The sequence below is a fragment of the Haliotis rufescens genome, unplaced genomic scaffold, assembly GCF_023055435.1.
Source record: "Haliotis rufescens isolate VD_foot unplaced genomic scaffold, xgHalRufe1.0.p SCAF_4, whole genome shotgun sequence".
NCBI classification, from domain to species: Eukaryota; Metazoa; Mollusca; class Gastropoda; order Lepetellida; family Haliotidae; genus Haliotis; species Haliotis rufescens.
In genome coordinates, this window is record NW_025964112.1 from 490,968 (window position 1) to 517,285 (window position 26,318).

General features: G+C 40.4%; 1 protein-coding gene across 1 annotated transcript; it reads right to left on the minus strand.

The window, feature by feature from the left end:
• Positions 1-4,371: 4,371 nt before the first annotated feature.
• On the minus strand, positions 4,372-26,043 carry LOC124150364. Its single transcript, XM_048382408.1, has 9 exons — positions 25,985-26,043; positions 23,848-23,930; positions 23,415-23,531; positions 21,767-21,820; positions 18,924-19,142; positions 8,142-8,247; positions 6,855-7,030; positions 6,327-6,644; positions 4,372-5,087 (listed from the first exon to the last, which is right to left on the minus strand). The coding sequence occupies exons 2-9, from the start codon at positions 23,921-23,923 to the stop codon at positions 4,429-4,431; spliced, it is 1,725 nt and encodes a 574-aa protein (XP_048238365.1). The 5' UTR covers positions 23,924-23,930; positions 25,985-26,043; the 3' UTR covers positions 4,372-4,428.
• Positions 26,044-26,318: the final 275 nt, after the last annotated feature.

Sequence of the window (26,318 nt, forward strand, 5' to 3'; positions counted from 1 at the left end):
TCTTCACGGCAGGCATGGATTTCTGAAGACCTATTCTACCCAGGATCTTCAGGTCAAGCATGGGTTGTTGAAGACCTATTTCACCCCGGATCTTCACGGGAAGCATGGATTTCTGAAGACCTTGTCTATCCCGGATCTTCACGTCAAGCATGGGTTTTGAAGACCTATTCTACCCCGGATCCTCACGGCAAGCATGGGTTGCTGAAGACCTAGTCTACCCCGGATCTTCACGGCAAGCATGGGTTGCTGTAGACCTAGTCTACCCCGGATCTTCACGGGTCGCATGTGAAGATGAGAAGATCCGATACAACGTAATCGTTTGGGAATCTCACCAACGCTAACTGAGACTCGGACTTCCCTTATAGATGGAAGCAGCTGGGACTTGAACCTTTAAAGGAATAACGACAAATACAGAAGCAACCTCTTATTCCACTGATGTGATGTCTGAAAGTGTTTGAGCATTTAGTATTTGTGGTAGCAATTCAGGCAAGGAGTAGGCATCCCAATGGGTACCAGTTGTGTTCGTGCTGATCTGTTTCCTTGTGCATATGAATAGGAATTTCTGCTCGGATTAGCAAAATCAAAAACACGGCAATTTGTTTAAGAAATATAAGTTAGGCTTCTGGTATATCGATGATCTGATATCGTTCAGTAACGCTTAAATAGACAGTTCCCTTTAACTGAGTTACCCACCTGAACTAGAAATACAGGAGACCAGTGTTAGTTAGATCTATACATAAAAATTCAGAGTGACAAAAACTGTAAACAAGATTGTATGACAAGAGGTATGACAACTTTCCAATAGTCAATTGTCACTTTATGTCGAGCAATGTTCCAAACGTTTTTTGTAGACATGTAGGGAACATTGACGCTTCAACATCCACCTTTGGCGTCTACATTTCACAAGTTGTGAGGTACAATCGAGCATGAATTTTCTACGAAGATTTCAGAAAGCGTCATACGGCTCTTGCTCAAAAGTTGGTTTATCAAGGTTAAAACATTGAAGGCCCTAGCAACGCTTTCAGAAGGCTGTTTGGTAAGCGAAGTATTGTATTGTTGTTGGTTCAGGTGAACAATTGACTTGCCTTCGCATGTGTTGGTGACGGATGACGCAGGTGGGGCAGGATACGCTTAACTTGCCACCACCTGGCTTCATAACGCATGCGCATGTTATTGTCGGGATCGTTCAATCGACTCTGCTTTTAGGAATATTGAAGGGTTTGGTCACTTTCATGTACAGCGAAAGGACTGGGGGTACAATTAATCTCATTTTACGAGTGCTTCGATCTATTTCAACGCTAATGCTCACGAAAGGCGCAATGCAGAATACAGAACATCTGTACCAAGTTCAGGGATCAATTTGATCAAGATAGTATACTAGTCGCACCCAATTAAACAGTGATTGAAAGCAGGAGCATGTCAGCAATCAACCACCCGACCCCCATTTAAGTGAGTGGTGTGGGTGATCCTGGCACAGTAAGGCTGGTTAGGCTCATCATCAGCTCAGGGCCCTTGCCCCCTCTACACGCAGCCCAGACAGCGAAAGGGACTTTCCCTTGGAAGCTCTGCAAAAGTCGAACCCACAGATAACTGTTTTGAGAATATTAAGACTCTACAACACTGCAGCCTTCTGCATTACCCAGATTGCCAGAAGGGCGGGTATTCCCCCAATGTCAGTCAAAATATTGGGAGGTATAAGACCTAAGGCACCAGGAACAATGGGGGAGTCGGACAACTTGGTACTTGTGATGCTTTCGTCACATATTTACCGTGTCTTTTCTGAATATTGTCCCCCCTGAAGATCCGGGGTAGAACAGGTCTTCAGCAACCCATGTTTGCTGTAAAAGGCGACTATGCTTGTCGGAAGAGGCGACTAACGGGATCGGGTGGTCAGGCTCGCAGACTTGTTTGATACATGTCATCGTATCCCAATTGCATGGATCGATGCTCATGATGTTAATCACAGGATTGTCTGGTCCAGACTTGATTATTTACAGACCGCCGTCATATAGGTGGAATATTGCTGAGTGCGGCGTTAAACAACTTACAAACAAACAAAGTGAATATTGGCAATCACATTAGTGTCAAAAGGTACAAACAATTCAATGATACGAACGATTTCACTGAATTTATTAAAAGGGACAAAATCAGGTTTGATCTGAGGATGGGTACGGTCCTATTCCAAGGAATTTTGAACATACCTTCTACATATTCGTATCATGAATGGATCTCATTGCATGGCAAAGACGGTAATAAATTGTTCGAAACACTCCATCATGTCGCATAAGATACTGAGTTTGAGTCACTGCCTCACCGTTTTACACAGTGTCACACTCGGCGTGCGAGCGGAAGCCATGATGTTGAAGCAGCAACCGTCGTCCTCACGGTTAGTATACATCCTACTCGAGTCATCACTTGACCCGCTCTTTATAACTCGGTTCACTTGTAGCCTCGGGAAAGATACATATGTAAATGTCAAAAGCGGTCTTTTTAATACACGTAATTAAGTTTGAGGATGATTAGTTTCCAGATTGTCTAAAAAGACATTTGCCTCGTGTGCGTGCTTATGTGAGTGTGTGGAACAGTGACGTTATTAACAGGAGCATTGTACTCTGGATACGTGATTTTTCCATCTAAATGTGTAATGAATAAACCTTCAAATTATGAATGACATATTTTAGTATTACATCTAAATGTTTGATGTATTCATCATAAATAATAAATATTAAATCAAATGCATTTACTTTCAACCAAATAAGACATTGATCTTAATAGTAATGATTCCATGTGTTCGCGAAAAGTTAAGCGTATCCTGCACCACTAGTGGCACCCATCACAAACACATGCAAAGGCAATTGTTCACCTGAATAAACACGGGGACATATGGTACAAGCCAAAATAGGGAATTGCATCGCACATACTTTTTGTCATTGAAATGTCCTCCACATGTCTACCATAAACTTTTTGAAGGCTTTACTGAGGCCTTGAATGTTGTAACCGTGATCAACAACTTGTGAGGCATATCACGCTCTTTGGAATCTTGGTAGAAAAAGCATGCTCAATTGTATCTTGAAAGTTGTGAAATTTAAACACCAAAGGTTGGAGCTGCTGGAATACTGCTCGACATTAAGGGAAAGTTGATTATTGGAAAGTTTACGTCATCCCTCTTGTCACGCAGTGTTGTGGTAAGTGTTTTGAGACTCCGAATCTTTGTGCATAGATCTAAATATGAAACAAATAAGGCGGTCTCACACGTTTCCTGTATTTCTAGTTCAGGTGGGTTAATCAATGGAAAGGAATTAGGTAGATGATGGTTATTGAACGATATCAGATCATCGATATATCTGAAGCTAAAATTAAACTTCTTGGCCAAATAACCTTGTTTTGACTTGTTTTGACTTGTTTTGAGCAGAATTCCGGTTTTAGAATTCCGAAATCCGAAAGAAGGGAAGCAGAATTGGTGTCTATCGGGATGCCTACTTCTTGCCTAAATGTCTTATCCCAAATTTTACATAGATGTTATCAATGAGAAAGTTCAGCATTTCACAGTTGTTTTCTCAGTAAACTTCAGAAGTCCAACCACGCCTGATCCTCTTAATGTTTGTATGTCATAATAACTATTGCCTTGGGGTATAACTGATCCTTGGTTTATCGGCCCTAATGCAGTCTGCACACAGTGGAACATTTCTATGATATGCGTAAGTAAGTGATACACTGTATTGATACTGAAATACTGTTCAAAGAGGTCTAAGAAACCAATTCGCTCGTCTCAATTGAAATTCTATGGTTTCACTCATATGACAAGCATGAGATACACCAGGGTGTTCATTGAGTGTATATATGAAAAAAAACCAATCGAGTTACAAAAACAATTATGTCTTAATATAATAAATATTCAAGCAAATGTTTAAACGACACAACAGCGTACAATGGAAAAAGTGTCATATAACATTAGGTTGTTTTGAAAACCCAATGCAGTTTCTAGCCAGCCGTAAACTTTGTTACCAAAAGGCGTCCATACCCAGACTAAGAGAAGAAGTACAGTTCAAGAAATACCGACCATTATGTCGGATATTTAGAACCTTCAATTGACAAAGGAGTATCTACCTAAGTCTGTAATGGAGACAACATGACAATATGTTCTACTTCTACTCAGATTCCAGTTCTTATTCAACAGATTCGTGATTTCTCTGGCGAAAATCATGTTATGGTTGAAACATAATGTTTCTTTAACTTTCCACATAGTTGCCTCAGATTTACTTGTTTAAAAAGCACGTTCAGAATGGCCAGTGCATTCCTTGCTTAGCAAGAATAATACCGTGACGTCATCATACTGGTTAAGACATCAATAAACAGACAGGCTAAGGCAAGTGATTTTATGTTCATGCTCAAGCATGATTTTATGCTGTGTTGTATACATACATCACCTCAAATTTTCAAGATATCATCACAAAACTCATGGTCAGCAATACGACAGTAGAGAGACACAAAGGCTCTCAGTGACCAGTGAAGCCCTGTGGCCGGCACATACAGTGATTTGCCAAATATGGCGTTGTACATGTGGTAGCCGATACGCCAGGGAAGAAAGAAGCCATGGACCATACTCTGATCCTCCACAAACACATAGGATGATGCAAGGTGGCCGTCAACGACAACGGTTCCTGCCAAGGTCGTCGGTGCGTATGCCCCTGTGATTACTTGTTTTCTTATGGCTGTCACTTTCACAGGAACAAAAGATCCATTCGTCATTTCCGGGCGGAACAGATAATCGCCGACCTCGACCTTTGACGCCATCCGAGTTTCTGGTGAAAGGCTCCAAACTGAAGTCACAAAAACCACGTGTTCCTTGCTCAATGTCAAGGTAGGGCCATCCTCAGTGTAAAGTATGACGTACTCTACGGGTGTGTGGTCCAGTTTGTGCATCATCAGGTGGACGTCACTGAAGGAAATCCGGCCCTCCTCGTCCATGACCATCACTGTGTCACCGATCATCAACTCGCGCATGGTTTTCGTTCTGCCATTCTTCATCTGAACCAATGATGATGGTGGAAAGCAACCAGCAGGCAAACTATGGTATTCTTCAAAAACTGAAACATAATGAGCACCGGATCTAATATAGCAGCAACGTAGAGCCATAAGGAAGAGTATAACATTCAACTCCCTTTGTTCATACAGCAAAACTACCCTGTGGTCTCTTAACCAACTTTACAATATGTCCAATCATTATTCTACCATGAATTTTGAATTTACTCGATTCTGATTGGTCACTCAGAGGCTATTAAATCACAATAAACCCCCTCTGATTGAAACAGCTGGGGCCGTATCACCGAGGAAGCTAATATTCATAGAATAGTACTATTTTCAGTCATTGTCGGTAGGCATATTTAAATAATTATATCTACAATAACAGATTATCCAAATGCACAGATGCGGTTACTACAATATTCAAAGGATGTGTGGCAATACATTTCGTGCAGAAAAACACGACAGAAATCAACAAAGGGAATGTATTTACGTTTTGGAGACAACAAAGAGCTTGGAATTTTGGCGCTTTTCTATATATGACTGTGACGTCATATCTTTTGCGTCACAATGAGCGATATGACGTCATAACGTTGACGTGCGATGTAGAGCGAAAGCCTTGCAAAGCTTGCTTTGTTTTCTTTAGTGATGCCCACCTCATGCTTGCTTACCAAGTTGCCGTGCTTATATGCTTTCAATGCCTGTCATATGTTCGAGTGAAGTATTACGGTGTAAACAAACTGCTTGAGTATATACAGCACCATATTTTGTTCGGTGATTCCGTAATTCAGATCGATAACCGACTCAAAACACTGAACTCAACCCATGCCGCTTCACTCAGTATATTTGCTAACACCAAAGAGTTCGCGTTTTATTTAGTCAAGGTAGAATGGAGATAAACATACTGTGTTTTCAATGTAGAGCTAGGTTACCTGTAGATTTAACCGCGCTAAATTTAATATTTGAAACCTCATGCTGCGCGTTCGGTACCAAATTCAATTTAGCGGGGTTAAATCCATAGGTAACCTAGCTCTACATTGAAAACACAGTATGTTTATCTCCTAATTATTATCTCCACACCATTGCAATAATACAATACGTCTTTGTTTGCCCTTGAATGACGAATTAGATATTTTAGCACCTTGTCATGTTCTTTGCTACGAACACAAACAATACAACAATTAATTCCTGATACTTTCCTCTTCTTTAGGTATTTCTTGGAGGTCACAGACAATACAGTATATCATGTAACATATGTCATACGGAGCGAGTAGGCAACTATTACATCATATAGTCACACTTACAATGTAGAGCATAACTGCACCCAAGTACGGTGATGTCGTGTTGAAAGTTTTCCTTGCCGCATGGATCTCTCCATATCAAAGGGGAAAAGACAGGTTCGCCATTTTTGGAGTAGGCAAACGGTCCAATGTGGAGTAGAGAACAAATGTCGTAGTTCAAACCAGAACAGTTGAAATTAGTGAAGAAATATTTTTCTATATCAGAGGCGTTTGGTGAATTTGAAAGAAGCGGCAGATGGTGCCCTGTATAATTGTCAATGGTTAGGTTAAAAATATCCTTTGTTTCATAGAGATGATACCGATGGAAATTCACCATTGCACCTGTAACCAACAAAATAAATAGCAAATTCTTAAATGTGTTCCACTTATTATGAGAATTATGTTTCGATTTCTGAATGTGATTTTGTGTGGTGCAGATGCACTTTAGAATGTTTCGTCATATGTTGATTAAAGACACAGAAAGAGATGCAGAAAGTCATCAGCTTTATAATTTGGTAGATTCAGTATTAATGACTCGTGAATGTGACGTACCGTCTTCCATGTTGAGAGGGTGTAGAGTTATATACTCATCCCGATCTGCCCTGTTTTGTTCATGCCACATCCCGAGTGTGTGAAGGAACAGATGCATTATCATGTCCTCACTGATGCAACCGTCGTCGACAGCAACCTCCTGCATCCCCCCTTGTCGACCGACATATGACCAGCATCTGGAGAACATAGTGTAGTTTACTTTAACACTTGCAAAATCAAATTCGAGGAAGAATTGGTTATTGTTTCCAAAGAAAAATACTTAGAAATTCCATGTTGTTTGCGTTTGTGGGGATATAAATGTAAAACACGGCATGCACTCTTTGTGGATTTCTACAGTATGCAATACTTCACAGAGTGCTCATTTAATCCTTCATTCAGTGCAATGATGCAAGGCAGCCTACGAAAGTAGTCCTCTATTGGACATAGTTAACCAATCAAATGCAATGAATCACTCGAATATATCAGAATGGACCCTTCTGAATATATCCATTCAGGTTTATCAAATAAAAGCGACAAAAAAACATATCCATGATCATAAAAAAAACCTCTGCTAGGAGCAGGGTACATTGTACGAGTCCGAGTAGCGTAAGCATTAGACTAACGTGTTGTCTCTGAAAATATGTTTTTCGATACAAAACAAATATCTCCATTTGATTTGAACCTTGAAAGTGAGGAATATTTAGACTTGCTTCATTTAGGGCTTTTGCACCACAGAAAAGGCAGGATGGAAGGGGAAATAATATGGTTCAGGGACTGTGAGATAGACTACAAAAGCATGTGGTTAGGAATCACCGTCAAATAGTGATGGTGCATTCTCCCTCTGCCCCACCAGTGATACACAAACACACGCAAAGGCAAGTCAAGTGGTCCCCTGAACTGACACGGGAACATATGACACAAGTCAAAATGGGGCATTGCATCGGACATCATTGTTATCATTGACATGTCAAATTTGGAACCAGCAAAACACACGGGAGCATATGGTACAAGTCAAAGTAGGGAATTTGGAAATGACCTTCAAATTTCTATCATAAACTTTTGTGAAAGCTTTACTGATACCTTGACTGTTGGAACTCTTATCAAAGAACGTTTTAGCAAGAGTCGTATGGGGCTCTCTTAAATCTTTTCAGATTTTTGCTCTTATCCTTTTATAGTTGCATATGTAAGCTTATCAATGTTAGCATTGCACGCTTTAAGCAATATCATTTGCAAAATACTATACACAGACGTTCATTTAATGACTGTTAGTGCTTGCGTTAGGACCAATTCTTGCAAGTCAATTCTTACCCAGGACCTTTCCGAAGCATTACGTAATCAATGTCTCTGTCAGTATACGGACGGAAGAAGTTGTTACCTTCGAGCCCCATATTCGCAACGATGTGTTGAACTGAATCTAAAAATATACAATAATCAAAACATTTACAAGTAAGTATCTGCCAATGAATAAATATTTGATAAGAATGATATATTTGGAAGTTATAAATGAATGCTGATCGACGTGCCCACATGAAGCTTGACAGACTATACTCGTGAGTTATTCATAACCTGGAGGAAAGCCCTTTGAAAGCGAGGCTCTGACCCAATTTCTACCCTCGTGAACCACCGCTTGCACAGATGAATGTCGACGTCAATATCAAAAGAGTTATTATGTGGGTCACAATGGCAGTGTGCTGTTGTATGTATTTTCCATTTTGTTCCACGCAAGTGACGGCCACATGATGCATATTTTATTCCATTCCAAAGAAACCTGAATGGCTACGAAGAGGTTTTTTACAGGCTATCAACCGTGTGAATGTGATGGTAGTGAGTGGCTTGCGACACAGAATAAGAAAGTGTGCAGTAGGGTTTTCGTCAAGGGGCACACGAGTGAAAATCGGGATAGTTTTAACAACCAACCAATGGAGTATTGGCAAGACTCAGGTACATTTTGGAACCAAGAACCGACAAGATCCACGAGCAAGCGTTGCCCCAGATCGAGTATGGTATGTCAACTTGACCTCCTAGTGAGCCGTAAGTTGAAATTTGCTAATTTTCAAACGTATCCCAAATATACCAGTAATTGTTTTCATGAAGTATGGGAACATACGCTCAATATAATCATCCGCTTACTTGAAAAAACATTTTTTTGGTATTTTTCAAACTTAAATAGAACTTGAAACAGACGTGTGTCAGCGATTTAGAGTTATCTTCCTTTGATGTGAGGAAAACAGCTCCCATCAAATACTTCAGAGATATCGAAAGTCTTATAAATGTAGTATATGAGTGGTGTCAGAGAAGGGTAAAATATATTTTTATTATTTCACTGTATACTTGTATTCAGATTTTCCAGGACAGATCAACACCCTTCATGGAGCTGGGTAATACATCATCAACATCATCAAAAGAAGAGACTTCACTTGAATTGAACTTGATGTATATGAAGTCTCAATTGTCAAATTTGCATTTTGGTCAGTCATTAAAATAACAGTAGGTAAAACGCACAGGCTGCTTCCAGACCTTATGAACTTGATCGGGTACAATACATGCTCCTTTTCAGTACTTGGTGTGAACTACTGGAGCAGCAAACGTTCAGATCGTTCATATGGTCACTGCTACTTCGTATATTGCATTATATGCATATAATGTATACTCGTTGTTGTATATAAACAAAATATATATCTTAATTCCATAGACTTCATCAATCATTGCCATAAATCAAGAGCAACCTCTAGTTACAGATGTTAACAGAACTGTAAAGAAATTAGATGTTTATCTGTAAATAAAGCGACAAAACCCTTTCCATATCCAATAGAAATCTATGCATAAAGCAGAGTCGATAGTGCGATTCCAACTATATCATGAGCATGTGTTTATGACAAGTATAGATTAACTTCCTAACAGTAAGTATCTGTAAACAGAACTGTTAGCAGAGCCCCACTGGTAAAATGATATCGATTTCGACACTTTACACAGCTCAGATCTGAACAAGTATAAGTTTATAAGTTAATTGAATGGTAAATAATACCTCCTTCTTAACCCGCCTTGGGAGGTTTTATCATCATCAAAATGATTTATATCATAGTGTAATCATGTTACACGTTCTAACTGAAGTAATCTCGTGATATGAATGGAAAATCAAATATTAGAGCAAGAATGATTTTGAACCTGTTGCTTTTCGCAGTATTTCTAGAATATATTTTGGGAAGCGGGCTTGATGTTTTTTTTGTTTGCAAACTGATTGTCTCTTATCAATATGAAAAATTTTCAATGTAAAAAGATACGTGAATGTACGTAAAACAACAAATCTGTTCGTGTCCGTATCATGATTTTCAACGAAAAATAGTCATGAGTGATTACTTTTAGGATGATTGCATTAAGAAATGTTTGTCAGAAAGAAATGATACATGACAATAGAATTTTATGACATGATATTGCAGCCCATCAGTTTTGTTGTAAGACACATATCAATAGTTTCAGTAATTATAAATATTTTCAAACGAAACGTTGTGGAAAAATGCAGTGACAGCCATTGAATGGACTGGAACATTTCTGTCTATGAAAACGTATTTTCGAAAAAGCAGCTGAGTGGACCATTCATCATAATCCAAAAAATCGCTCGCATGGGATGTTTCGGTTTGGAGACTCTCTTGGCTAAAGCACATACACTTTTGTGATGTTATTATGATTAATTTTCTTCTCAATGGTTACTCTTCCTGAAATAAATAGGGAAAATATTCCATTTAAAGAAAAAATGGCCTTCGGTCCATTTCACAAGTACGATTAAGTTGAAAGTGGGACACAACCCTGTCAGGCAGATCGCGTTTCAGTCTTTTATTTGATAAATAATGGTAAAGACATGTTGATTAAATCTTCTTAAATGTTCAAGTTTAGATTGCCGCAAACCGAGGGCGATTTCCTATATGATTTTTTGGAAATGTCCTCCACATGTCTACTATATAACTCCTGAGCAAGAGTTACATGATGCTTGAAGTCTTGGTAGAAAAAAACATGCTCGATTGTACCTCTGAAGTGCTAAAATGTAGACACCAAGGGCTGGAGCTGCAGGACTATTGCTCCACATAAAGGGAAAGTCTTGTGATACAGTCAGTCTTGTGGAAAGTGTTTTGTGACTGAATCTTTATGTAATGGAGAAACCATGACACTGAAGGAATGGTTTGTCCAACTTATAAACCGCTATCCATTAATCTATGTCATTTTTGGAGCTTATTTTTACGCGGTATACGGGTCGCAAATAAGCGCGGTATAACGAGACACGCTTTATAACAGTTGTTATCGCGGGCCGCTGCGCGGACTGCACGTGCAGAAGGGGGCTGTACGTGCAGGAAGAACCGCGTGCGTCGTACCACATGGCATTGTGTCGTTGACTGTTCACAAGAGAGGATGTCTGACGATGACGATATTTTCCTTACTCAAAGTAAGTTAATTGATGAACATTCTGCAGAAAAGGATGAGGATGACTTTTGTTTCCGTTTTGGTGACCCTTTGTCAGGTTTTACAATTGCTCCCCAGGTTTTACAATTGCAATTGTAAAACCTGGGGAGCAATTGTAAAACCTGAGGAGCAATTGTAAAACCTGCTGAGTGGTCTTACTACAAAAGAAAGGTCGTCTGGGAGATGGTTATAACACTATGATAGGTTAATAAGTATAGATCCAATTAAGAACAGATGAAGCAGTCGCACTGGTCTCCTTTATTTCTAGTTCAGATGTGTGAATCAGAAGAAGGGAATGGGCTTGCTGATGGTTATTGATGTACCTTAAGCTAAAGTTAAACTTCTTGGCCAATTATCTTGTTTTGACTTTGCCAGCCGAGCAGAAATTCCGATTCATATGCACAAAGAGGTGCACAGTTGGTGCCAATGCCTACTTCCTGCCTCAATGTCTTACCCCGAAATTGTACATATTTCTTTCTCCATAAACTTCAGATAGCATTTGCTTTCATTCTGTACACATTGTCCTGAACCACTGAATATAATAGGTCTTCATCAATCCATGCTTGCTGTATAAAGCGACTATGCCAACGGGGTCGGGTGATCAGGCTCGCTGACTTGGTCGATGCTTCTCAGCCTAGTCCAAACTCGATTGTGTACAGACCGCCGTCATACAGCTTGAATATTGCTGAGGGCGGAGTTAAACAACAACAAAGAAACACAGAATACCGATACGTAACTGTATCTGTGCTCACCACGTTTGCGTGGTAAGCATGATACAGAATTATAGGTATGTGTAACATTAGATGACATTAGCTTTTATTTTTGACAAATTGACACGAACCTCTGAAAATAGATATGTAACTTCGCTGTGATAGAATGTGTTCATTACAATTCTGTTTCCCCTTTTTCATTTTGGAATTATACTTAACACACTCTGAAAGACATTCATCAGTTTGATCTGTTCTATTTTTCACAAAGCATGGTCAAAAGAAATCGGTAGCCATATTGAAAGTCTGTTTCGAACCGCTTGAACTAATTCAGGTGTCATTATTGGTCGAAACAAGTATGTGACATGTCAGCATCGCTTGCCCAGTAATATGGTAAAACATGTCACATGACCACTACCACCTACACATGTATCAAATGTCGTTACATTTTAATCAAAATATATCAGTAACGACTGACAGTGTCGGCCATATTGAAAATCGAATTCAACCCCTTTTTGCAATTCAGAAGTCACCCTTGGTGGACATGCAAGGTGAAGAGAAATACATTAGACGAATGATGAACGATTTTGTGTACTTAATTTCCGATCAAGATGCCTTTAACTTGAAACTACAGAAGGTGATCATATCAGTTACCACGTTTTAGGCCTTTGGTTTTTCTAATGTTGTCACATCCACAGAGAATCTCAGCTTAATCCATCAAGCGATTGGAAAAAATGGGCGACTTGTGACCACATACACTCGCATGGCCTTTCAGGGCCGGTTCACACAACAGGAAAGTGGTACCTATTATGTGAGATGGATGTAAAGTCCCTCCAGCGCTCGCATGTAGCTTGGGTTATTTAAGTGGAATGCATACGGATCCACTGGTCGGGGAACAAATAAACAACATTTGAGCAGATACAGTATCTGTGAGTGAGTTAAAATTTAACGTCGCATCGGCAATATTTCAGCAATATAGCAACGAGACCAAGTTAATATATTTACAATTTAGTTATTTATGCAAAGTTTTATTTAAAAACAATTTTTGAAACATATTTGAGCATAACATGACATGTATACAGTTTAAAAACACAGGCTATAGGCCACCAGTAACCAAAGCTAGGCCACCTCGCTGGGATCATGGGGACTTACAGTACCTCTGCTTCCTGCATGATACCCCTGCAGGATTTACGTCATCACTTTTGCTAGTGGTGGTTGTGCACAATTCTAGCCAATATTAAAAAATACTCAGCAATGAGTTGGCTTAAAAACACTGGTTTATAATAGTTACATCGATAATGATAGTATATACGTATTACATGTCACACAGGGGGACAATAATTTTACGATACTTTAACCCCCTGGACAGAGCCTTCAATAATGTCAGTTGATAATAGCATCACACCAAATTTAAAAACAAGCATCTAGTTATTCACATACATATCTAAAATATATTATACAGACCAATTTCTTTCAAATAGGTGATAATAAGATGCCCGCTGACACGAGAAAATAGATCTTTCAGATTTACGCTTTGATAATGTGAATCCTTTGCGATTGTAAAGTCCACACAGTCAAGCAATATATGTCTGACCGTGAACCTTTCATAACAAGGGATACATTTAGGAGGTTCGTCCTCATCTGTTTTAAGCAGATATTAATTCGTGTGTAAACCGACTGTGGCCAATACGACATCGTCGTAAAACGACCTCGTCATGTCTGGACTGACAACCCAAGTAGGTTTGACCAATTGTTTGTTTTAATTCGTGAAGTTTATTGCTTCCTACCTGGGTGTCCCACCTCTTTTGCATGAGACCCCGAGTATAACTTTTAATAGTTGGTTTGAAATCGCTGTACAGGATAAATAGAGGAAATAATGGTTCGTCAATAGCTGCATTAGCTGCAGCATCAGCTACCTGCCTACATGACTTGGTAGCCAGCTAAAGACAATGTCGCATTGGCCAGCAGAAAGATCATTGAAAAGTTCTAAAATGTCTAGGATTAAAGGATGATTTGAGGAGACTTAAGTGCCTGAAGGCATGACAATAAATCGGAGAAGATGATGACATCTTTAGATTGGTTTTGATGTTTGATATAGGTCAAAGCTGTTAAGATAGCTTTCCCCGCAGCAGTAAAACTTGAACTAGAATCTGGTATTCTTGAGGAGACAGTTCTGGATCCAATGATGGTGGCACTTGCAACTTTTCCACCATCCTTGGACCGTCTGTAAAACTGGACCTGTGAGAATCACATTGAGTTCGCAATTGATTGTACACTTGTTGATAAACCAAAAGATTTGGGTTAGAGTGAGGTCTACGTCTGGCTTCACCATCTGCCGGGATATAATATTTAGATCTATTTTAGCTGCAGTGATGGAGGTTGAATTCGGATTCCAAGTGGTGGAATCAAGTTTGACACAATTTGAAACAGGTTTTCAAACTGTGTGTGGAAAACGCAATTGTAGGCTGGATTTGATTTACTAGTATTTGAATGCAATTTAGTTATGTATTGCAGTGAAAGTTTACTGTGGCGCTGTTCGAGTGAAGGTTTATCAGCCTCCACATACAAACTGTCCGGGGAGAGTCTTAGGCCTTGATGGTGCATAGAGTCAAATTTTTCTAAATTACTTTTGCAGGCTCTGTCATAGACAATGGAACCACAGTCTAGTTTGGAGCATATAAACGATCTGTACAAGTGAAGGATGGTTGTCTGATCCTCACCCCACTCAGAATTTGAAACGACTTTTAACAAGTGGAGAGCCTTCAGGTACTTTGCCTTTAGATATTTGATGTGTGGTAATAATGTCAGATGACGGTCAAATATGAGGCCCAGGAACTTATATATACGACAAAAGTGAATACAGTTTGTTTCGGGTTTAGAAAATGTGATGCAGTTATCTTTGGCCCTCTTTTGAATCTTGTTAAGACACAGCTGTAGCTGTCTTTCTATTGTATTCATATTCTTACCACGACAAGAAATGTTGAAATCGTCCACAAAAAGTGAACCATCAACGCTATTGTTGAAAACTTCAGTGAGACTATTATTTTTTATGCTGTAAAGTGTGACTGATAGTATACTCTCCTTGAGGAACACCCTGATCTTGATCAAAATGATCAGACAGGGTAGAGCCCACTCGTACTTGAAATTGTCTGTTGTTTAATAAATGAGATATGAACTGAGGTAATCTGCCCCTCAATCCAAATTCATGCAAAACTTTTAAAATACCATGTTTCCACGTTGTATCATATGCCTTCTCTAGATCAAAAAAGATTGATAAAGTATGTTGTTTATTGATAATGGAATTTTTAATAAATGATTCTAAACGCACCAAATGGTCAATGGTACTTCTGTTTTTTCGGAATCCACACTGGATGTCACTGAGTAGGTTCTTGGTCTCCAAGTACCAGACTAATCGATTGTTGACCATGCTCTCCATGGTCTTACAAACACTGCTAGTTAATGATATTGGACGGTAATTGGATGGATCTGTATGATCCCGTCCAGGCTTTGGAATAGGAATAATAATAGGATTGTGCCACGAAGGAGGAAAATTTCCAGTTGTCCATATTTCATCAAATATATTAAGTAACGTTACCAAACATGAATCCGGCAAGTCTTTCAGGAGCTGATAGTGGATATTGTCGGCTCCTGCTGCAGTGTCATGAGATTGCCCTAGAGCAGTATATAAGTCATGGAGTGAAAATGTTTCGTTGTAGTCCTCACCATTATCAGAGTTAAAACTTACTTTTTTCTTTTCCTGCTGTATTTGTAACCTCTGAAATTGACGATTATAGTTTGATGGTTAGGAATGGTTTGTTGGCAATTTCGGATTTAGTAGTTAAAAGTGGATTACCATCTTTGAGATGGTGAACTCCAGATTTGGATCCTTTGCCCTTAATCTTTTGAATCATGTTCCACACCTTGGACATGGGTGTGCGAGAATTGATTTTGGGTACATAGTTCCTCCAGGATTGATGTATATTCTGCTTAAATGTACCTCCCGCTATGGCGCCCGTGATTTTAATGTTATTCAAATTGTGGACAGTGGGATGTCGGCGGAAATATTTCTCAGCTTTTTTCCTATTTTTTCTAGCTTGTTTACAATTATTATCATACCATGGTTTACGAATATGAGGGTTTGCAGAGGACTTAGGAATACTTTCTTCTCCAATAGCATTTATTATATCTGAAATGAGTTGTATAGGATCAGGAACATTACTGAAACTTTCAGGTTTTAGTTTTTCAGTTACGAGTGTTTGAAATAAAGACCAGTTGGCTTTTGTAAAGTTCCACCATTTTGAAGGTGCTTCGTCAGACGGGTTAATAGTTGTAAGTAGTGATGGAAAATGGTCCCTTCCATAAAGGTCACCATGGACCGATCATTCAAATTCACTTAAAATATTTGAATCTTTCAGTGAAGATCTACAGCAGAGTATGTGCCAGTAGCAGGATGCAGACATGTGTTATTACCATAATTGAAGATGCATAAATCATTGTTTGAAATATAAAATTCAAGGAATTTTCCCTTATCATTTGTATCAGTACTCCTCCATAGGTTCAAAGTAATACGGACAGCAACAGCTTGTAGAGTAATGTTGAGTGACAAATGGCTATGGATTATGCCTTTCTTCACCAGGATAGAAGAACCTCCTGTAGCTTTATCACCAAGAGGGTAAAACGAGTGGTAAGAGCTGTACTGACGGATAGCAAATAGATCTGTGTTTTTAGGAAACAAAAAGCTGAAGGTTTAAAAGCTTGAATTAAAAGTTGTATTTCATTAAAATTCTTCTTAAGACCTCTGCAATTCCATTGTATGATTGTTTCATGGTGGTGCTTCCCCAGGAGAAAATGTCACGCTATCGGTTTCATGTGGAGATGGAGTTACCTCCATGTCCAGCGGACCAAAGGAGTTATGGACCTCTAAAGGAGAGGTGGCCTTTTGCGTTTGCAGCTGTTCTTTCTGCTGCTTCTTTTTCAATAATTTCTGTTCCCTGTTTGAAAGTTTAACTGGTTCTGGTGTTGGTTAAAAGTCTGAGACTCAACATCGTTTACAGTTATGCGTTTGGGAGGAGTCACAGACAAAGGTGTCACAGCTGGTTTAGCGAGTGAAACAGTAGGAAGTTGCTGTACAGACTTAACCCATGTCAGATCGGTCTGGCAGTCGATAGAGGCAGTGGTGACAGGAGAACAAGAGACAGCAGCAGAATAAGACATGGCAGAGATGGTTGCAGTAGCACCAACAATCCTCTGTTTTGCTTCATGGTAGGAGAGATTGTGTTCGACTTTTACCTTCATTATTTGTGATTCGCGTTTCCACACAGGGCAGAATTTAGACGAGGCCATATGGTTCCCACCGCAGTTTGAACACTTCACATCCATGTCCAAACGCTTGGCAGGTGCAGCACCGGAGTGGATTGGGGATGTACACCTCCACTCCAATGCTACAGTAACCGGCTTTGATTGTGCAATTTTAGAACGGGCGAAAGTGAAGAGATAGTTGTTGGTCTCTACAACCAACCCATCCTTTTTTACAGAAAATCGTTTGACAGCTGTGACAGATTGTTGGGCAAGTTCTTTGACGATTTCATCCTCGGTCATGACGGAAAGGCATCGAGCCCTGTCGCGGACAATTTCCTTGCATGAGTTCAGTGTCCCGTGTTTAGAGACAGCAATCTTGATATGTACAAACTCTTTTAATATCAAAAGATTGATGGATTGCTGTCTCTGTGCACATTCCACAAGGACAGAACCTGATCGAAGCTTGGTGACATTTGTAACCTCTCCACAGATATACCAGTGATGCCTTTGGAGATTGCAAACAGCTTCAGTTTTATGGGTTCTTTGTCACAAGCTTTGATAATTAAAAAACGTGGCCAATATTCAGATCGGTTGGTGGTATTTTTATCAGGTGAATTGTCAGACTCAATATATCTACGTTTTGAACCAGGCTGTAGGGAAGCCATGTCGAAAGGAAAGAGATTCAGCACCTCTTTTCCTCACCCACCATGGAGTGTTTACAAGGACAGTCTTATGCTGCAGCGGATCTTCAAGCTGCAAAGACCGAGGATAGAGGGGTGTTATACTGCAGCAAATATGACGTGAAAAGCTAAAACTATCCACCAAATTAGAGGTCAGGCTGGTTCGGCCCATGACAATCAATTGGAGACGTACATAATTCGGAGGTCAGCATCACCAGATTGGCCTATGAGCCACCGCCTTCTGGGCATAGGGCTCTAAGCAAGTTTTATAGATTCATACATATATATTAGACATTTTGAATAGATTTATTTTTAAATACCAAATGTTTGTGCTAAATAGTTTATGCGCAGGGCATGACATGACCAGCCGATTGATAGAATCGGGTCCATTCTACCGCCCGTCCAGGCAAAGTTCGGGTCGAAGTGGTGTGGTTGACTAAGAAGCACTATTGCAGGCTCCGTCGCCCTTAACCACTAGACTCCCTTCCTCTGCCGACACAGGGTCGCAACCCACGGCAAACAGGCTACCAAATTCGGTATATTTTTACGATATTTTTATATATATAGTGCGGTATATAACTGTATAACAAATTAATGATGTGTTACAAATGTTAAATTTGGGATAACACTTTCTGTGTAACGAACAGATTCTAGTATTTTTTTTTGGTTGAGTCCCATCCGGGATTCGAAACCACACTGCCAGAAGGAGGCAACCCCCAAAAGTACTAGAATTTGCACTTTGCTCAGAAAGTGTTATCCCAAATATAACATTGGTTACATTTCACCACTCTCTAAATGGCACAGTGTATTCATAATAATGATATGTGTGATATTTGAATAACAAAATACGAAACAAACTAAACAATTCCTGAAATGATACGGCGGTGGGGAATGAAAAGGGTTATTGCTTGCACAATATCCTGCTTGGTGTGTACAGAGGTTACAAATCCTACCTGGAACATCAGGTGAAAAGGCAACAGGCACCGGTAGACGCCAGTACTGAATGGGGATGTCGGGTAAGCTGTCGGTAAGATTTGTGTCGATTCCGACAAAAGGAAATATATTTCTTTTGCCAAGAATATTCCAGCTGTAGAGTTCTTTGAACACGTCAATTGCACGTTTTTGACCAAGATTCAACTTCATATCACCCTCGAACAGTTCATGCAGGATTCCTAAGGTGAAGAAATAGAACTAAGAAACAATGTAGGCTATTCTCATAACAACGGTGATGTTTGTGAAGAATGTGGATATTCTCGGGTTGCCACTCGATACATGTACTTTTATATCATGTAACCAAGTATAGAAATATATACTGAACCAAATTAAAAACTTCAAAATCCTAAAATTTTAACATTTTGACCAGTTATCATTGTTGGCCCTTATTGTGTATTTAAACAGTTATGGCCACGTATTGTCTTCAGATAACACCCGTTTTTGTGCAGGTGAATCAATCAAAATCATGTGCACAGCACTATAGTGGAAAAAGTGTTTTTTCACGTGCAACTGGTCACGTGGCCATAATACCGCACGTGTTTTCAGCCGCACGTGTTTTACTTGTTAGCAGTCATTAAAAAAAAAACACACAAGAAAACAAAAGTCTTTACGGCCATTTTCAAATGTGCAACGTGAACGTGCCATCTGCACGTTGCAGACGGGAATGTCCGTAGCTGAAGTCGCAAGGACGATGGGTTGTAGTTGACGGACTGTTTATGATTTGCAAACGCGTCTACAGCAAACGGGTACCACCGCTGATCGCCCTCGGCCAGGTAGACCACGTGAGTCGTCACATGCAGAGGATCGTCAGATTGTCTTACGCCACCTCCGTAACCGATTTTTGACGGCTACATCAAGCAGAAATGAATTGTTTAGGGGTAGACTGAGTGCGCAAACTGTTCGAAACCGTCTGAGAACTGCTCACCTTCAAGCACGACGGCCATACTGCGGGCCGATTCTGACTCAATTACACAGACGTCAACGTCAATTGTGGGCACAGCGACACTTACGATGGACGCGGAATGGAATTGGAATCAAGTCGTCTTCAGTGATGAATCCCGATTTAATCTTCGATTTGCTAATGGTGTGGGATGCTTTCTGTGGCAATGCACGTTCCAGGCTTCTTGTCATCCGTGGCAACCTCAACGCTGCTGCTTACCGCGACCAGGTACTGGCACCAGAACTTCTGCCTTTTATGGCAGCACATGGACCCGGTTTAATCTTCCAACACGACGATGCCAGACCCCACACAGCAATTTTGACAAGGAATTTCCTTCAGAATGCTGGAGTCAACGTCATGGACTGTCCGTCTAGGTCTCCCGACCTTAATCCCATCGAACACGTCTGGGATGCTCTTGGCAGAAGTCTGCGCACTCTCCAGAATCAACCAGAGAATTTGCAAGATCTTGGCATCATTTTGCAGCAACAATGGCGTCGTCTTCCCAATCATGTGTTCACAAGCATCACAAGGTCCATGAGGCGTTGTGTGGCAGTTGTCAACGCACATGGTGGCCATACACGCTACTGAACTTGTGTGCCATCAGATTCTCGTGCTTGGGACTTATGATTTAAACTGTTGATGTTATTACCGAATACCGTAGGTGCTTGGAACAAATTATACTTACCACCGTTAAGTAAAATCCTTCTTTGGACATTTGTCCGTTGTATATCATATATGGGATTACTTTTAAAAATGTGAAGTTTTTAATTTGACTCAGTATATTACTGAAATACTGATGTGGAGGGTTAAGGTCCCACAACAATTAATCCATCTATTCGAGGATTGTTCTTTTCGTCCTGTACTTAGTTAAGTAAGTAGGTGCACGGCTTGCCAAGTCCTGAGGCTGCGTTCCTTTCGCGCGCAAGAAACCCATGATCTTGTTTCCAGGTTAGTGAGCACCTTTGTTTGTTTGTTTGTTTGTTGTTTAGCGTCACACTAAGCAATATTCCAGCTGTATGACGGCGGTCTATAAATAATCGAGTCTTGACCAGACAGTGATTGACATCATGAGCATCGATCCATGCAATACCATGACATGCATCAACCATGTCAGCTGAGCCCGACCACCCGAAGCCGTCACTCGACTCTTACGCCAAGCATGGTTTGCTGAAGGTGTATTCTAACCCGGTTCTTCACCGGTCTAGTGAGCACTTACTCTTGTGTTTGAGCAAAGTGGTTGAACCTCAATCTCATTAAAATCAGATCTTAATTCTCGCTACCGATAAACAAAGATCTGAGGACACCCCATTACGGGTCACGTCAGACCGACCTTGCGCGAACTTTGACCGACCAATTGAATGACTGACAAGAAGTCGACATTAGCCAATAAGAAGACAGCTTTTTCGAGCTTTACTGCGCTAATTTCAAATTGGCGACTTCACTTCGAAACACATTTTGACAAATTCTCGATTAAAAATTTGAAACCTGAACAAAAGAATATTCTGGAATGGCTAATAGATGGTCCAGTTGTAAGGTTTAGTCGTTAAGCCTGTTACTATCGTTCGGAATACCCCGTGTTAAAGTTTTCCAGGTTGCATGATTAGAAATCACATTCCGACTGTCACTTTCATGATCTGATAAGCGACGCTCTGATTGGTCGGATGAAAGGTCGTTCTGACGTGACCCCTTATGGGAGGTCTTCAGATCTTTTTTAGCGATCTGATTTTAATGAGATTGGGTTAAACCTCTAAGATCTGCAAGGCTTTTTCCCACTGGTGACACGCAATGATATAACTGAAGTTTCAGGGCGGTGTAAAATCCTAGTTCCTCATTCATGTAATACTTGGTGAAGTACCATCTTACCTTTTAGTCGGTTTGTTCGAATAATCTTGTCGAGAGGACGCTCAGTGTTTGACGCTAAAAAACAAATGGGATTCAAGCTAATGTTGTATCCTAAGTTGCATGTACCTAATGAAATTTATCATTTCATACCTCATGTTGGAATTTATGAAACTGTAATAAACTCAACAACAAAAGTTCCTGTGACACCAATATTTTAGTGTATTTTTCAAACAAGTAAAGTTTGGTTTTCAATATTGTCACAGAAACGCAACTGTTAACGGGATTCCATATGCATTGTTTAGCATCGTGCTGACAACAACCACTCAGAAAAACAACAAAAATACGCAATTATTCTACATTACGCCTGTCCGAAAATGAGCGTCTGCGAGCCATGGTATGCTTGAAGCAGGATCGAGTCAACGTGATGTTGCAAGACAATTTAACGTCCACAGAAACAACATTTGGTGTTTATGGCAACGTTGGCAACAGACGAATGCGGTCAGAGACCATCCTCGGAGGGCAGGCCACGCGTAACCAATAACCGACAGGACAACTGGATTCGAACAACACACCTACGAAATCGATTCAAGCCAGCAACAGTGACTGTAAGAAGCATCACTGGCCTTCGACGAATATCTTCACAAACCGTACGTCGCCGCCTCAGATGTGCAGGGATTATCGCCAGAAGACCCGCCAGACGACCCATTTTGACAGGAAACCACCGTCAGGCACGTCTACAGTGGTGCAGACAGCGTCTACGCTGGGCGGCCATGCAGTGGGGACAAGTTCTATTCACTGACGAGTCTCGTTTTCGCCTCAGCCAAAGCGATGGACGGATTCGAGTGTACTGATGTCGAGGTGAACGTTACGTCAATCATTGTGTCATGGAAGAAGATCGGTTCGCTGGCGGCAGCGTTATGGTATGGTGTGGGATAACAGCAAGACAGAGGACCCGTTTGATAGCGGCAGAGGGAAATCTCAATGGACAGCGCTACCGCGACGAGATCATCGGCCATGTTGTTCTACCGTTTTTGCGTCGTCATGGCCCAGGCATTACCTTTCAACATGACAACGCCCGGCCTCATATTGCTCGACTTGTTCAGGATTCTCTTCAACAAAACAACGTGATTGTCATCCCATGGTCGGCTCGCTCCCCTGATCTCTCACCAATCGAGCACATGTGGGATGAGATGGATCGGCGCCTTCGACGTCAACCACATGTTCCACAGACACTCCAGGAACTTGCTCCAGCAGATATGGACAGATATCCCACAGGACTTTGTGCGACGCCTGGTCCATTCCATGAGACGAAGATGTGTTGCTTGCATCGCAACCAGAGGTGGACACACACGCTATTGATTTGTAAATTGACATTTTGGCATGTTCAGGTTTTTTTAATGAAATCACGCATTTTCTGAAGTCAGTATGGCAAATTAAACCATTTGAAAACTTACAGGCGTCTTTTATCTGTTGAAATCGAAATTGTTTCAGATTTGGTAAAAAACATAACTTTGCATTAAATCTTATTCAATGTCACAGGAACTTGTGTTGTTCAGTATACTGAATGAAGGCTTCTTCGAATCAAATTACTGAGAACTTTGGAAAAGCGAAGTGACAGGTTAATAAACATAAATTCAAAGAGAATTGTTAATTTTGTAAATCGACGTACGTTGGCAGTAAATGTTTCCCTGTGTCTTGATGAAACCAAAGTTGCATTCACATCTTTCACCAGACCCATCGGTAACACATACCTCGTTGACTCCACATTTTGTGTGACTGCACTTCACTGCAAGTCAAAGTCCACGTATTACAACACATTAAACTATTTATAAAATATTTATATGAGGAAGTGATATGCAAAGTAGCGTGTTTGAGTCAATGACTTATACAGAACACTGCAACTTGCAGTGCAAAGGTTCGACCCTTGGCTCATCCCAATTTCAAGGTTCGTTCTACATGAACCATTTTTAACAGTCTGACAGTCTACGAGTTGTTTCATTTTGGTGTCCGTCCATGTGAGGTTCACAAGCCATGTTATAACTTACAGCTGTTCAAAGTATCGTTAACAAAGCCCCTGATCACATTTCAACTTTGCACCTTACCGTCTCGCTTCTGAATTGCCTGAGGTCTGCACCCAACAACCAGTACAAGAACAACAGTAATTATGAGTAACCGCATGCTTCTGCTGCAAATGATAAAATGAGGTTGTAAGTAACGTCTCGCATTTCATGCCGATGTGAATAACCCAAACAATAACGTTTCGAAACCCCGGTGACTAAATTAATACTAGCCTACCAAATACTTTTCAACCGGGGCCAGTGTAATAAAGCCAGCTTCATATCATAATTAGTAATTTACGTAAACTTGTATATACAGAAATTCTCATTATCAACATCACTAAATAACCACTCACCTCAGTAGATTTAAGAATTGACGACAATATGGGTGCGTCCATGGAGGTACAAACGTAAAAGACGCAGTTCACACTGTGCAGTTGCTTAAAAGTATACCTGATCAGAATAGACCATTGTCTACATGAAATCAAATCTGAATATATCCATTCGCCATTTATTGGGGCATAGGTGGCTAAGGCGCCGCGATTCGCTGTGCAGAGTTGCGTCCTTTTGGCACGCCAGAAACCTAAGATTGTGGTTTCGAATCCCGGTTGGCCCCGATTATGTTTCTAGGTTTGTCAGCACCATACCCGTGCTCGAGGGTTTCACCGAAGTGGTAAACGTCTGAGACCTGCATCACTTCGGGCTTAACACGATACAGATATTGTGGGGTCCTGTCCTTTCGCACTTTTGAAAAAAAAGGAAAAGGATTTTGTACTGGATTCTGATTTTGATGGGAAGCCAATGAAGGATTTTCCTGACGGGAGTGATGTGTTCCATCTTTTTGGTTTTGGTAATCAGTCTTGCAGCAGTGGCGGGTGCTACCGTTAGAGTAGGATATGTTAACCCTTTTCGAGAACATCTGGCGTCATCACTTCAATTTCAATTGGTACATTCGCATAATTTTCATCACCATATTGCGCTTTACGGAATTATTTCGAAATGTACTCTGGACTGATTATTCTCTGGTGTTGACGTTTTGAATGTATAACTATAAACTATTTCATGCCAAAACTATCATTTATGCTCATGCTTAGTAACATGGAGATGGAGAAATTAAACAATGTCCTTCACATATTGCATCCTTGACGCCCTTGTGGAATATATGTCCTCATCAACCTATGCCGGTCCTAAGGCAGGTGATCAGAGTCGGCGATGGCGGCGTGTCATCGTCCCGACGACGTGGATATGGCTCACAATATCACTCACTGCATCTTCTGGACCAGATTATTTACAGACAGCCGTCATAATGATGGAATATTGTCGAGGGGGGCGTCAAACAAACAAACACACACTTGTATCCGAGGAGGGATTTTACACCGGGCCTTCGGATCAATTTATTCACTGGACTACCCAACCATTTGGACAAGAAGTAGGCATCCCAAATTGTGCACCCTTTCTTTCTGGATTGTTTTCTTCATGCATTAGAATCGGATTTGGAATCGCTTGAATTCGCAAAACAATATAATTTGGCCAAGGACCTCTCAAGCTTCAGGTATAGAGATGACCTGATACCGTAAAATAGCAAATTCTCTTCCACATGTACCCATTTGAACTAGAAATACAGGAGACAAAACACGCTCCACAAGAGGAATTACTTCAACTTTCCAATAGTCAACTTTCTCTTTATGTCGAGCAATAGTCAAGCAGCTCCAGCCTTTGATGTTCACATTACACAACTTTTGAGGGACAATCGAGAGAATGTTCTTTATATAGAGATTTGAAGGCACGGCATATTACTCATGCTCAGAAGTTGTTTCGTCAAGGTTACGACATTAAAGGCCTCAGTAAAGCTTTCAAAGGTTTTTCATGTGAACAATTGACTTCTTTTGCATGCGTTTGTAACGGTGCCAACAGTGGCGCAGGATACTCTCACCTTTTTCCAAACACATGGCATCATCATTATTTGATAGTGATTCATGGACACATGCTCATGTTATAGTCGGAATAGAGCAATCAGCTCTGCTTTAAGCAAAGATTTTTTCAGGAATGTGGAAAGGGTTTTGTCACTTTTGATTAAATAGTTATGCAGTGACATTGCTGTAACATAGCATATAATGGAAATTAACATGTCTATATGTTAAAAGAATCTAGAGAATCCCAGTGTTAATTATGCCTTACCCACCTGCAGCTTCCAGCGGCGTTACATAATGTTGGGGGAATGTAACAGGTGTGTTTAAGATCTAGCACAGTACCTTATCATGCTATTTAACAAACGTGGTACTTTTTGATAGCCAAAAATGGGTCAAAATTGTATGATTACATTACCAATTCTGCTTTTACTCACGTCGTGGTAATTGGTAGAGCAGATTATAAAATATTTCTGTTATAACCGCTGTCGTCGTTGTGATATTAGTATTAACATTTTATGCAATGGTTTTTTATCTGCATGTAGCTTCAAATGATGTATCTAAATTAATCCAAATGATCTGACGTATTGATTTCAGGATACCTCTTAT

Coding starts and splice junctions, on each gene's coding strand:
- LOC124150364 (XM_048382408.1), bottom strand. CDS start 23,923: ATGCGGTTACTCATAATTACTGTTGTTCTTGTACTGGTTGTTGGGTGC. Junction 23,532..23,847: donor GGCAATTCAGAAGCGAGACG/GTAAGGTGCAAA, acceptor TTTGACTTGCAG/TGAAGTGCAGTCACACAAAA. Junction 21,821..23,414: donor GGGAAACATTTACTGCCAAC/GTACGTCGATTT, acceptor TTTGTTTTTTAG/CGTCAAACACTGAGCGTCCT.